This window comes from Nomascus leucogenys, chromosome X, assembly GCF_006542625.1.
Source record: "Nomascus leucogenys isolate Asia chromosome X, Asia_NLE_v1, whole genome shotgun sequence".
NCBI lineage: Eukaryota > Metazoa > Chordata > Mammalia > Primates > Hylobatidae > Nomascus > Nomascus leucogenys.
Window position 1 is genome coordinate 35,535,401 of NC_044406.1, and position 15,060 is coordinate 35,550,460.

The 15,060-nt window shown below is 40.9% G+C and overlaps 1 protein-coding gene across 1 annotated transcript in view; it reads left to right on the forward strand.

The window, feature by feature from the left end:
• Positions 1-3,636: 3,636 nt before the first annotated feature.
• LOC100598290 (olfactory receptor 1S1-like) overlaps positions 3,637-15,060 on the forward strand; it is a 69,456-nt gene continuing 58,032 nt past the window's right edge. Inside the window, exon 1 of the mRNA XM_030807520.1 lies at positions 3,637-4,381. Within this exon, the coding sequence (XP_030663380.1) occupies positions 3,661-4,381 (721 nt within the window). The 5' untranslated portion in view covers positions 3,637-3,660. The remainder of the gene's footprint in view (positions 4,382-15,060) is intronic.

A 15,060-nucleotide genomic window follows, 5' to 3' on the forward strand; every position in this document is an offset into this window, starting at 1 on the left:
TATTTTGTAGTTTTCCTTGTAAAGGTCTTTCACCTCCTTGATTAGGTATACTTCTAAGTATTTTGTTTATTTATTTATTTTGCAGCCATTGTAAAGAGGGTTGAGTTCTTGATTTGGTCCTCAGCTTGGTATCTGTTGGTGTATAGCAGAGCTACTGATTTGTGTACATTAATCTTGTATCCTGAAACTTTGCTGAATTCATTTATCAGTTCTAGGAGCTTTCTGGAGGAGTCTTTAGGGTTTTCTCGGTATACAATCATATCATCAGCTAACAGTGACAGTTCAACTCTCTCTTTATTACTCTGGATGCCTTTTATTTCTTTCTGTTGTCTGATTGCTCCAGCTAGGACTTTCAGAACTATGTTGAATAGAAGTGGTGAGAGTGGGCTTCCTTGTCTTGTTCCAGTTCTCTCATGGAATACTTTCAACTTTTCCCTGTTCAGTATTATGTTGGCTGTGGATTTGTCATAGATGGCTTTTATTACATTGAGGTATGCCTCTTGTATGCCGATTTTGCTGAGGGTTTTAATCACAAAGATGTGCTGGATTTTGTCAGATGCTTTTTCTGAATCTATTGAGATGATTGTGTGATTTTTGTTTTTAATTCTGTTTATGTAGTGTATCACATTTATTGATTTGCCTATGTTAAAACATCCCCCTGCATCTTTGGAATGAAACACACTTGATCATGGTGGATTATTTTTTTGACATGTTGCTGGATTTGGTTAGCTACTATTTTCTTTCTTTCTTTCTTTCTTTCTTTCTTTCTTTCTTTCCTTCTTTCTTTCTCTTTCTTTCTTTATTTCTCCTTCTTTCCTTCCTTCCTTCCTTCCTTCTTTTTTCTGAGATAGAGTTTCGCTTATGTCATCCAGGTTGGAGTGCAATGGCACAATCTTGGCTCACTGCAACCTCCTCTTCCTGAGTTCACGTGATTCTACTGCTTCAGCCTCCTGAGTAGCAGCTGGGATTACAGCCACCTGCCACCACGCCTGGCTAATTTTTATATTTTCAGTAGAGATAGGGTTTCTCCATGTTGGCCATTCTGGTCTCAAACTCTGACCTCAGGCTATCTGCCTGCCTTGGCCTCCCAAAGTGCTGAAATTATAGGCATGAGACACCGCACGCAGCTGGTTAACTAGTATTTTCTTAAGAAATTTTGCCTGGCGGACAAAGACTCCATCTCAAAAAAAAAAAAAAAAAAAAAAAAGAAATTTTGCATCTATGCTCATCAGAGATAATGGTCTGTAGTTTTCTTTTCTTTTTTTTTTGTTATGTCCTTTCCTGGTTTTGGTATTAGGGTGATACTGGCTTCATGGAGTGATTTAGGGAGGAGTTTCTCTTTATCTTGTGGAACAGTGTCAATAGGATTGGTACCAATTCTTTTTTGAATGTCTGATAGAATTCAGCTGTGAATCTGTCTGTTCCTGGACTTTTTTTGTTGGTAATTTTTAAAATTACCATTTCAATCTCGCTGCTTATTATTGGTCTCTTCAGGGTTTCTGATTCTTCTTGATTTAAGCTTGGAGGGTTGTATATTTCAGGAAATTTGTCCATCTCCTGTAGGTATTCTACTTTGTGCACATAAATGTTTGCATAGTAGTCTTGAATGATCTTTTGTATTTCTGTGGTGTCAGTTGTAATATCTCTCATTTTTGTTTTTAATTGAGCTTATTTGGATCTTCTCTCTTTTCTTGGTTAATCTTGCTAATGGTCAATCAATTTTATTTATCTTTTAAAAATACCAGCTTTTTGTTTCATTTATCTTTTGAATTTTTTTGTTTCAATTTATTTTAGTTCTGCTCTGATCTTCATTATTTCTTTCAGCATCATCCTGATTCCAAAGCCTGGCAGAGATACAACCAAAAAAGAGAATTTTAGACCAATATCCTTGATGAACATTGACGCAAAAATCCTCAATAAAATACTGGCAAACCGAATCCAGCAGCACATCAAAAAGCTTATCCACCATGATCAAGTGGGCTTCATCCCTGGGATGCAAGGCTAGTTCAACATACGAAAATCAATAAATGTAATCTAACATATAAACAGAACCAAAGACAAAAACTACATGATTATCTCAATAGATGCAGAAAAGGCCTTTGAGAAAATTCAACAACACTTCATGCTAAAAACTCTCAATAAATTAGGTATTGATGGGATGTATCTCAAAATAATAAGAGCTATCTATGACAAACCCACAGCCAATATCATACTGAGTGGGCAAAAACTGGAAGCATTCCCTTTGAAAACTGGCACAAGACAGGGATGCCCTCTCTCACCATTCCTATTCAACATAGTGTTGGAAGTTCCAGCCAGGGCAATCAAGCAGGAGAAGGAAATAAAGGATATTCAATTAGGAAAAGAGGAAGTCAAATTGTCCCTGTTTGCAGATGACATGATTGTATATCTAGAAAACCCCATCATCTCCGCCGAAAATCTCCTTAAGCTGATAAGCAACTTCAGCAAAGTCTCAGGATACAAAATCAATGTACAAAAATCACAAGCATTCTTATACACCAATAAAAGACAAACAGAGAGCCAAATCATGAGTGAACTCCCATTCACAATTGCTTCAAAGAGAATAAAATACCTAGGAATCCAACTTACAAGGGATGTGAAGGACCTCTTCAAGGAGAACTACAAACCACAGCTCAATGAAATAAAAGAGGATACAAACAAATGGAAGAACGGTCCACGCTCATGGGTAGGAAGAATCAATATCGTGAAAATGGCCATACTGCCCAAGGTAATTTATAGATTCAATGCCATCCCCATCAAACTACCAATGACTTTCTTCACCGAATTGGAAAAAACTACTTTAAAGTTCATGCGGAACCAAAAAAGAGCCCACATGGCCAAGTCAATCCTAAGCCAAAAGAACAAAGCTGGAGGCATCATGCTACCTGACTTCAAACTATACTACAAGGCTACAGTAACCAAAACAGCATGGTACTGGTACCAAAACAGAGATATAGATCAATGGAACAGAACAGAGCCCTCAGAAATAACGCCACATATCTACAACTATCTGATCTTTGACAAACCTGACAAAAACAAGCAATGGCGAAAGGATTCCCTATTTAATAAATGGTGCTGGGAAAACCCGCTAGCCATATGTAGAAAGCTGAAACTGGATCCCTTCCTTACACCTTATACAAAAATTAATTCAAGATGGATTAAAGAACATGCAGTTTTGTTACTTAGGTATACATGTGCCATGGTGGTTTGCTGCACCCATCAACCCATCATCTACATTAGATATTTCTCCTAATGTTATCCCTCCCTTAGCCCCCCACTCCCCACAGGCCCCAATGTGTGATCATCCCCTCCCTGTGTCCATGTGCTCTAATTGTTCAACTCCCACTTATGAGTGAGAACATGAGGTGTTTGGTTTTCTGATCTGGTGATAATTTGCTGGGAATGATGGTTTCCAACTTCATCCATGTCCCTGCAAAGGACATGAACTCCTTCTTTTTATGGCTGCATAGTATTCCATGGTGTATATGAGCCACATTTTCTTTTTTTTTTTTTTTTAATAAGCAGAAGAAACTTTATTCAAGTGCCTTACTGCAAAAATGGCTGCAGCCAAATGATACCATGTTAGGTTTTCTTGTAGAAATATGAAGACTTTTGTGTTCCTTTCTTCAGAACGGCAGAAATATGCATCAAGGAAACCAAACCATCGTTGCTGAATTCATTCTTCTGGGATTTTTCAACCAGGATGAGCATCAAAACCTCCTCTTTGTGCTTTTCCTGGGTATGTACCTGGTCACTGTGGTTGGGAATGGGCTCATCATTCTGGCTATCAGCTTGCATACATACCTTCACACCCCCATGTATCTCTTCCTTGCCAATCTATCCTTTGCTGATATTTCCTCCATTTCCAACTCAGTCCCCAAAATGCTGGTGAATATTCAAACCAAGAGTCAATCCATCTCTTATGAGAGCTGCATCACACAGATGTACTTTTCTATTGTGTTTGTCGTCATTGAAAATTTGCTCTTGGGGACCATGGCCTACGACCGCTTTGTGGCGATCTGCCACCCTCTGAACTACACAACTCTCATGCGGCCCAGTTTCTGCATTTTGCTCACAGTCATCTCGTGGCTCCTCAGTAATCTTATTGCTCTGACACACACCCTTCTGCTCATTCAATTGCTCTTCTGTGACCATAACACTCTCCCACACTTCTTCTGTGACTTGGCTCCTCTGCTCAAACTGTCCTGTTCAGACACAATGATCAATGAGCTTGTGTTGTTTATTGTGGGTTTATCAGTTATCATTTTCCCCTTCACACTCATCTTCTTCTCCTATGTCTACATCATCAGCGCTGTCCTGAGAATATCATCCACACAGGGAAAGTGGAAAGCCTTCTCCACTTGTGATGAGCCACATTTTCTTAATCAAGACTATCATTGATGGACATTTGGGTTGTTCCAAGTCTTTGCTATTGTGTATTGTGCCACAATAAAGATACGTGTGCATGTGTCTTTATCATAGAATGATTTGTAATCCTTTGGGTATATGTTCAGTAATAGGATTTCTGAGTTAAATGGTATTTCTAGTTCTAGATCCTTGAGGAATTCCCACACTATCTTCCACAATGGTTGAACTAATTTACACCCCCACCAACACTGTAAAAGTGTTCCTATTTTTCCACAACCTCTCCAACGTCCATTGTTTCCTGACTTTTAATGATCGCCATTCTAACTGGCGTGAGATGGTATCTCAATGTAGTTTTGATTTGCATGACCAGTGATGATGAGCATTTTTTCATGTCTGTTGGCTGCATAAATGTCTTCTTTTGAGAAGTGTCTGTTCATATCCTTTGCCCATTTTTTGATGGGGTTGATTTTTTCTTGTAAATTTGTTTAAGTTCTTTGTAGATTCTGGATATTAGCCCTTTGTCAGATGGCTAGATTGGAAAAATTTTCTCCCATTCTGTAGGATGCCTGTTCACTCTGATGATAGTCTCCTTTGCTGTGCAGAAGCTGTTTCATTTCATTAGATCCAATCTGTCAATTTTGGCTTTTGTTGCCATTGCTTTTGGTGTTTTAGACATGAAGTCTTTGCCCTTGCCTATGTCCTGAGTGGTATTGCTCAGGTTTTCTTCTAGGATTTTTATGGTCCTAGGTCTTACGTTTAAGTCTTTAATCCATCTTGGTTAATTTTTGTACAAGGTGTATGGAAAGGGTCAAGTTTCACTTTTCTGCATATGGCTAGCCAGTTTTCCCAACACCATTTATTAAATAGGGAATCTTTTCCCCATTGCTTGTGTGTGTCAGGTTTTTCAAAGATAAGTTAGTGGTAGATGTGTGGTGTTTTTTCTGAAGCCTCTGTTCTGTTCCATTGGTCTATGTATCTGTTTTGGTACAAATACCATGTTGTTTTGGTTACTGTAGCCTTCTAGTAAAGTTTGAAGCCAGGTAGCATGACTCCAGATTTGTTCTTCTTCCCCCAAATTGTCCTGGCTATGTGGGCTCTTTTTTGGTTCCACATGAAGTTTAAAGTAGTTTTTCGCAATTCTGTGAAGAAAGTCAGTGGTAGCTCGATGGAGATAGCATTGAATCTATAAATTACTTTGGGTAGTAATGCAGTTTTCATGATATTGATTCTTCTTATCCATGAGCATGAAATATTTTTCCATTTGTGGCCTATCTTATTTCTTTGAGCAGTGGTTTGTAGTTCTCCTTGAAGAGGTTCTTCACATCCCTTGTAAGTTGGATTCGTAGGTATTTTATTCTCTTTGTAGCAATTGTGAATGGGAGTTCACTCATAATTTGGTTCTCTGTTATTGGTGTATAGAAATGCTTGTGATTTTTGCACATTGATTTTGTATCCTGAGAATTTGCTGAAGTTGCTTATCAGCTTTAGAAGATTTTGGGCTGAGATGATGGGGTTTTCTAAATATACAATCATGTCATCTGCAAACAGAGACAATTTGACTTCCTCTTTTCCTATTTGAATACGTTTATTGCTTTCTCTTGCCTGATTGCCCTGGCCAGGACTTCCAATACTATGTTGAATAGGAGTGGTGAGAGACGGCATCCTTGTCTTGTGCTGGTTTTCAAAGGGAATGCTTCCAGTTTTTGCCCGTTCAGTGTGATATTGGCTGTGGGTTTGTCATAAATAGCTCTTATTATGTTGAGATATGTTCCATCGATACCTAGTTTATTGAGCGCTTGTAGCATGAAAGGCTGTTGAATTTTGTCAAAGTCCTTTTCTGCATCTATTGAAATAATCATGTGGTTTTTGTCGTTGGTTCTGTTTATGTGATGGATTCCATTTATTGATTTGTTTATGTTGAACCAGCCTTAGATCCCAGGGATGAAGCCAACTTGATCGTGTTGGATAAGATTTTCGATGTGCTGCTGGATTCGGTTTGCCAGTATTTTATTGAGGATTTTTGCATCGATGTTCATCAGGGATCTTGTCCTAAAATTCTCTTTTTTTATTGTGTCTCTGCCAGGCATTGGTATCACATGATGATAGCCTCTTAAATGAGTTGGGGGGATTCCCTCTTTTTCTATTGATTGGAATAGCTTCAGAAGGAATGATACCAGCTCCTCTTTGTACCTCTGGTAGAATTCAGCTGTGAATATCTCTGGTCTTGGACCTTTTTTTTTTGGTTGGTAGGCTATTAATTATAGCCTCAATTTCAGAACATGTTATTGATCTATTCAGAGATTTAACTTCTTTCTAGTTTAGTCTTGGGATGGTGTATGTGTCCAGGAACTTATCTATTTCTTCTAGATTTTCTAGTTTATTTGTGCAGAGGTGTTTATAGTATTCTCTGATGGTAGTTTGCATTTCTGTGGGATCAGTGGTGATATCCCCTTTATCATTTTTTATTGCATCTATTTGATTCTTTTGTCTTTTCTTCTTTATTAGTCTTGCTAGCGTTCTATCTATTTTGTTGATCTTTAAAAAAAACAGCTCCTGGATTCATTGATTTTTTGAAGCTTTTTTTATGTGTGTGTGTGTCTCTATCTTCTTCAGTTCTGCTCTGATCTTAGTTATTTCTTGTCTTCTGCTAGCTTTTGAATTTGTTTGCTCTTGCTTCTCTAGTTCTTTTAATTGTGATGTTAGGGTGTCGATTCTAGATATCTCCTGTTTTCTCTTGTGGGCATGTAGTGCTATAAATTCCCCTCTACACACTGCTTCAAATATGTCCCAGAGATTCTGGTATGTCATGTCTTTGTTCTCATTGATTTCAAAGAACATGTTTATTTCTGCCTTCGTTTTGTTATTTGCTCATTAGTCATTCAGGAGCAGGTTGTTCAGTTTCCATGTAGTTGTGCAGTTTTGAGTGAGATTCTTTTTTTTTTTTTTTTTGAGAGGGAGTCTCGCTCTGTCGCCCAGGCTGGAGTGCAGTGACGCAATCTCGGCTCACTGCAAGCTCCGCCTCCTGGGTTCATGCCATTCTCCTGCCTCAGCCTCTCCGAGTAGCTGGGACTACAGGCGCCCACCACCACGCCCAGCTAATTTTTTTGTATTTTTAGTAGAGACAGGGTTTCACTGTGGTCTCGATCTCCTGACCTCGTGATCCGCCCGCCTCGGCCTCCCAAAGTGCTGGGATTACAAGCGTGAGCCACCACGCCCAGCCTTGAGATTCTTAATCCTGAGTTCTAATTTGATTGCACTGTGGTCTGAGAGACAGTTTGTTGTAATTTCTGTTCATTTACATTTACTGAGGAGTGTTTTACTTCCAATTATGTGGTCAATTTTAGAATAAGTGTGATGTGGTGCTGAGAAGAATGTATATTCTGTTGATTTGGGGTGGAGAGTTCTGTAAATGTCTATTTAGTCTGCTTGGTTCAGAGCTGAGTTCAATTCCTGGATATCCTTGTTAACTTTCTGTCTCATTGATCTGTCCAATGTTGACAGTGGGGTGTTAACGTCTCCCATTATTATTGTGTGAGAGTCTAAGTCTCTTTGTAGGTCTCGAAGAACTTGCTTTATAAATCTGGGTGCTCCTGTATTGGGTGCATATATATTTAGGATAGTTAGCTCTTGTTGTTGAATTGATCCCTTTATCATTATGTAAGGGCCTTCTTTATCTCTTTTGATATTTGTGGGTTTAAAGGCTGTTATATCAAAGACCAGGATTGCAACCCCTGCTTCATTTTGCTTTCCATTTGCTTTGTAGATCTTCCTCCATCCCTTTATTTTGAGCCTATGTGTATCTTTGCACATGAGATCAGTCTCCTTAATACAGCACACCAATGGGTCTTGACTCTTTATTCAATTTGCCAGTCTGCGTCTTTTAGTTGTGGTATTTAGCCCATTTATATTTAAGGTTAATATTGTTATGTGTGAATTTGATCCTGTCATTATGGTGCTAGCTGGTTATTTTGCCTGCTAATTGATGCAGTTTCTTCATGGCATTGGTGGTCTTTACAATTTGGCATGTTTTTGCAGTTGCTGGTACTGGTTGTTCCTATCAGTGTTTAATGCTTCCTTCAGGAGCTCTTGTAAGGCAGGCCTGGTGGCAACAAAATCTCTCAGCATTTGCTTGCCTGGAAAGGATTTTATTTGTCCTTCACTTATGAAGGTTTGGCTGGATACAAAATTCTGTGTTGAAAATTCTTTTCTTTAAGAAAGTTGACTATTGGCCCCCACTCTTTTCTGGTTTGTAGTGTTTCTGCAGACAGATCTGCTGTTAATCTGATGGGCTTCCCTTTGTGGGTAACAGGACCTTTCTCTCTGGCTGCCCTTAATATTTTTTCCTTCATTTCAACCTTGGTGGATCTGACAATTATGTGTCTTGGGGTTGCTCTTCTCGAGGAATATCTTTGTGGTATTCTTTGTATTTTCTGAATTTCAGTGTTGGCCTGCCTTGCTACGTTGGAGAAGTTCTCCCAGATAATATCCTGAAGAATGTTTTCTAACTTGGTTCTATTCTCCCTGTCCCTTTCAGGCACACGAATCAGATGTAGATTTGGTCTTTTCACATAGTCCCATATTTCTTGGAGGCTTTGTTTGTTTCTTTTGCCTCATTTTTCTCTAATCTTGTCTTCTCAGTTTATTTCATTAATTTGATCTTCAGTCACTGATATCCTTTCTTCCACTTGATTGAATCGGCTATTGAAGCTTGTGTATGCTTCACGAAGTTCTCATACTGTGGTTTTCAGCTCCATCAGGTCATTTAAGCTCTTCTCTACACTGGTTGTTCTAGTTAGCTGTTCGTCTAACCTTTTTTGAAGGTTTTTAGCTTCCTTGCGATGGGTTAGAACATGCTCCTTTAGCTCATAGAGGTTTGTTAATACCGACCTTCTGAAGCCTACTTCTGTCAATTCATCAAACTCATTCTTCTTCCAGTTTTGTTCCCTTGCTGGTGAGAAGTTGTGTTGCTTTGGAGGAGAAGAGGCATTCTGGTTTTTGTTATTTTCAGCCTTTCTACTCTGGTTTCTCCCTATCTTTGTGGTTTTATTTAGCTTTGGTCTTTGATGCTTTTGACCTATGGATGGGGTTTTGGTGTGGATGTCCTTTTTGTTGATGTTGATGCTATTCCTTTCTGTTTGTTAGTTTTCCTTCTAACAGACAGGCCCCTCAGCTACAGGCCTGTTGGAGTTTGCTGAAGGTCCACTCCAGACCCTGTTTGCCTGGATATCACCAACGGAGGCTGCAGAACAGCAAATATTGCTGCCTGATCCTTCCTCTGGAAGCTTCATCCCAGAGAGGCACTCGCCTGTATGAGCTGTCTGTCAGCCCCTACTGGGAGGTGTCTCCCAGTCAGGCTACATGGGGGTCAGGGACCCACTTAAGGAGGCAGTCTGTCCATTATCAGAGCTCAAATGCCATACTGGGAGAACCAATGCTCTCTTCAGAGCTGTCAGGCAGGGATGTTTAAGTCTGGAGAAGCTGTTGCCTTTTGTTCAGATATGCCCTGCCCCCAGAGAAGGAATCCAGAGAGGTAATAGGCCTTGCTCAGCTGTGGTGGGCTCTGCCCAGTTCGAGCTTCCCTGCCACTTTGTGTACACTGTAAGCATAGAACCACCTACTCAAGCCTCAGCAATGGTGGATGCCCCTCCCCCTGCCAAGCTCCCGTGTCCCAGTGAGCAAGGTTCCGTGGGTGTGGGACCCACTGAACCAGGTAGAGGAGGGCATCTCCTGGTCTGCCGGTTGTGAAGACCATAGGAAAAGTGCAGTACTTGGGCAGGAGTGTACCGCTACTCCAGGTACAGTCACTCATGGCTTCCCTTGGCTAGGAAAGGGAAATCCCAATTCTTTGAACTTCCTGGGTGAGGTGATCCCCTGCCCTGCATTGGCTTGCCCTCTGTGGGCTGAACCCACTGTCCAACCAGTCCCAGTGAGATGAACCAGATACCCACATTGGAAATTCAGAAATTTCCTGTCTTCTGCTTTGATCTTGCTGGGAGCTGTAGACCAGAGCTGTTTCTATTTGGCCATCTTGCAAGTGACTATGTTTTCAATTTATATAAGCAGAAATCTGAAGAACAGGCACAGGAATGGATATTAAGGGTGTGGAAAAATGGTGGAAGGAAAATAAAGATGGATCAGGCTGAATTTATTGAAATATGGATCAAAAGATATCCCATTGTGAGCGTGCTGGAAATGTCTGATCTCCCTTGATTTAATGTAGAGGGATGGATCCAAAGGCTTAGGGAGATTGGAATGCTACAGTGGATTAGTCACTTTAGACCTACTCATCCTGGGTGGGGGTGGGGGGAAGGTCCAAAAGACAAAGCCTTGACCAACACTTTGCAAAATAGATTTGTGAGGGCAGCACCTGCATCCTTCAAAAGCTCTGTGATTGCTCTTCTCTGTATGTCAGACCTTACAGTGGGAACTGTAGTCACTCAACCACAAAATTTAAGTGCAATGGGAGTAATTGTATCCCGGGGAGGCAGAGGTAAAGTGGCAGCACTCAACTGTCAAAGGCTACGTGGGCATAATTACCATAATGGACAGCAGAGGCAAAACAGCAATCAGAATAGTCTGACATGTGTAGAGCTTTGGCACTGGCTAAATAATCACTGTGTTCCTACAATGAAATTAATAGGAAGCCTACTGCATTCTTAATTTGTATAAGCAGAAATCTTCCAGGTCAATTGGACAAAAGACTAATTTGAATTACAAAAATAGAGAATCATGGCCCCTCAGTGAATTTCCAGACTTGAACCAGTTTACAGACCCAGAACTCCTTGAATGAAGAGAAGGTGTCCCCTTGAGGTAGGGTCCCACTGCTCTACTGACAATGTATACTGTTAATCTTTCTTCCATTTTCACCAAGGAGAGCTTCAGCCTTTTACCAGAGTAACTGTGTATTGGGGACAGGAGAAAAATCAGATTTTTCAGGAACTACTGGACACTGGCTCTGAACTGATGTTGATTCCACGGGACCCAAAGTGTCATTTTGGTTCTCCAGTTAAAGTTGAGGCTTATGAAGGTCAGGTAATTAAATGGAATTATAGCTCAGGTTTGATTTACGGTGGGTCCAGTGGGTCTCTGTAATCATCCTGTGGTCATTTCTCCAGTGCCAGAATGGATAAATGTCATAGACATAGACTTAGCAGGTGGCAGAATCCCCACATTGGCTCCCTGACTGGTAGGGTGAGGGCTATTATGGTGGGAAAGGCCAAATGAAAGCTATTAGAGCTGCCTCTACCTAGAAAAATAGTAAGTCACAAACAATATTGCATCCCTGGAGGGGTTGCAGGGCTTAGTGCCACCATCAAGGACTTGGAAGATGCAGGGGTGGTGATTTCCATCACATTCCCATTCAGCTCTCCTGTTCGGCCTGTGCAGAAGACAGCCAGATCTTGGATAATGACAGTGGTATAAACTGAATGTTTGGGTCATCAAGTCTCCATGTGACCTGAACTGCTTATCATTGAACTGGGTGCTTTCTGACCCATCTATCCATACAGTGGGGCATGCACAGCAGCATCCTATCATCAAATGGAAGTGTTATATAGGTGATCGGGCTTAAGCAGGCCCTGAGGGCACAGGTAAGTTACATGAGGAAGTCTCACATATCCGTGGTCTCCCCTCCTGCCATCCTGTCTTCTCTCCGCCCGCCTGCACCAATGGCCTCATGGGGAGTTCCCTATGATTACTTGACAGAGGAAGAGAAGGATAGGGCCTGTCTCACAGATAGTTCTGCATGATTCGCAGGCACCATCTGAAAGTGAACACCTGCAGCACTACAGCCCTTTTCTAGGATATCCCAGGAGAGGTGAAAGGAAGTCTTCCCAGTGAGAAGAATCTCAAACAGTACACCTAGTTGTGCACTTTGCTTGGAAGGAGATGTGGTCAGATGTGCAATTATTTATTGATTCATGGGCTGTAGCCAATGATCTGTCTGGGTGGTCATGGATTTGGAAGAAGCATGATTGGAAAATTAGTGACAAAGAAATTTGGGGAAGAAATGTAGATGGACCTCTCTGAGCGGTCAAAAACTGTGAATATATTTGTATCCCTTGTGAGTGCTCGCCAAAGTTACCTCAGCAGAGGAGGATATCAATAATCAAGTGGATAGAATGACTTGTTCTGTGGACACCACTCAGCCTCTTTCCCCAGCCACTCCTGTCATTGCCCAGTGGTCACGGTGGCAGGGATGGAGGTTACACATGGGCTCAGCAACATGGACTCCCACTCACCAACTCTGACCTGGCTATGGCCACCACTAAATGCCTAATTTTCAAGCAGCAGATACCAACATTGAGCACTCAACATGGCACAATTCCCTGGTGTGATCAGCCACCTACTTGGTGGCAGGTTGATTATATTAGATCTCTTCCATCATGGAAAGAGCAGTGGTCTGTCCTCACTGGAATAGACAATTACTCTGGGTATGGGTTGGCCCATCCTGCACTCAATGCTTCTGCTAAGACTACCATCCATGGACTCACAAAATGCCTTATCCACTGTCATGGTGTTCCACACAGCATTGCCTCTGACCAAGGCACTCACTTTACAGCTAAAGAAGTGCAGAAATGTGCTCATTCTCATGGAATTTACCGGTCTTACCATGTTTCCTATCATCCTTAAACAGCCAGACTGGTAGAATGGTGGAATGACCTTTTCAAATGACAGTTACAATCACAACTAGGTGACAATACTTTGCAGGACTGGGGCAAAATTTTCCAAAAGGCTATGCATGCCCTGAATCAGTATCCAATATATGGTACTGTTTCTCCTATTACCGGGATTCATGGGTCCAGGAATCAAAGGGTGGAATTGGAAGTGGCACTACTCACCATCACCCCCAGTGACCCACTAGCAAAATTTTTGCTTCCTGTTCGCACACTAGGTTCTGCTGACCCAGAGGTCTTAGTCCCAGAGGAGAAATGCTGCCATAAAGAGACACAACAAAGATTCCATTAAGCTGGAGATTAAGATTACCACCTGGCCACTTTGGGCTCTTTCCACCTCTAGGTCAACAGGGTAAGAAAAGAGTTAGTGATGGCTGGGATGATTTGCCTGGACTATCAGATGAAATCAATCTACTACTCCACAATAGAGGTAAGAAAAAATATGCATGGAAGATCCCCTGGGGTGTCTCTTAGTAGTTCCATGCCCTGTGATTAAAGTCAATGGGAAACTACAACAACCCAAGGCAGGCAAGACTACAGATGGCTCAGATCCTTCAGGAATGAAAGTTTTGGTCATTCCACCAGGTAAAAAACCACAATTAACTGAGATGCTTGCTGAAGGCAAGGAAAATACAGAATGGGTAGTAGAAAGTAGTTATCAATACCAGCTATGACCATGTGACCAGTGGCAGAAATGAAGACTGTAATTTTCATGAGTATTTCCTCCTCATTTTGTTAAGAACATGCTTGTGCATGTATACACTTGTACTTAGAAAATATCTTCACTTTATTTCCTTTTTCTTATCATGTGACATAAGACTTATCATGTGACATAAGACTTCATATCAGCACTTAAGTGTTGTTAACTTTATGTAATAGCGTTTAGGTTAAGTGCGCTTCTGGTTGTACAAAGGATAAGTGTATTACGTTAGGTGTATTTTTTATTATTGTCTTTATCTGAAGATTATGTGTGATTTCAGGAGATGAGTATTGGTTGAAGTTGACCGGGGTGGACTTGTGATGGTTAATACTGAGTGTCAGCTTGATCGAATTGAAAGATGCAAAGTATTTTTCCTCTGTGTGTTTGTGAGGGTGTTGCCAAAGAAAATTAACATTTGAGTCAGTGGACTTGGAGAGGCATAACCATCCTGAATCTCGGTGGGCACCAGCTAATCAGCTACCACTGTGGCCAGGATGAAGCAGGCAGAAGAAACTGGAATGGGCAGACTTGCTGAGTATTCGGGCCTTCATCTTTCTCCTGTGCTGGATGCTTCCTGCCCTTGAACATCAGACTCCAAGTTTTTCAGATTTTGGACTCTTGAACTTACAGCAGTGATTTTCCAGGGGCTCTTGGGCCTTTGGCCGCAAACTAAAGTTTGCACTGTCAGCTTCCCTACTTTTAAGGTTTTGGGACTCGGACTGGCTTTCTTGCTCCTCAGCTTGCAGACAGCCTGTGGTGGGACTTTGCCTTGTGATCGTGTGAGTTAATAATCCTTAATAAACTCCCTTTCATGTATACATCTATTCTAGTAGTTCTGTCCCTCTAGATAATGCTCACTAATACTCCCACTTTTTTATTAAGCTAATTTGTTTCTTCCTTGTTAATTTAAGATCCTTATAGATTCTGGATATTAGACTTTTGTCATATAATGTTTGTAAAATATGGAGTAACCTCCAATTCTGTAGGTTATCTGCTTACTCTGCTGATAGTTCCTTTTGTTGTGCAGAAGATCCTTAGCTTACTTCGGTGCCATTTGTCAATTTTTGGTTTTGTTGCAATTGCTTTTAGCATGTTTGTCATGAAATCTTTGCCAGGGTATATGTCCAGAATGCTCTGTTTTATGTTTTGTTCAAGGGCCTTTTTAGTTTTAGGTTTTATATTAAAGTCTTTAATCCATCCTGAGTTATTTTTTCTTTATGGTGTAAGGAAGACATCCAGTTTGATCTGCATATCGCTAACCAGTAATCTCAACACCATTTATTGAATAGGAATTCCTTT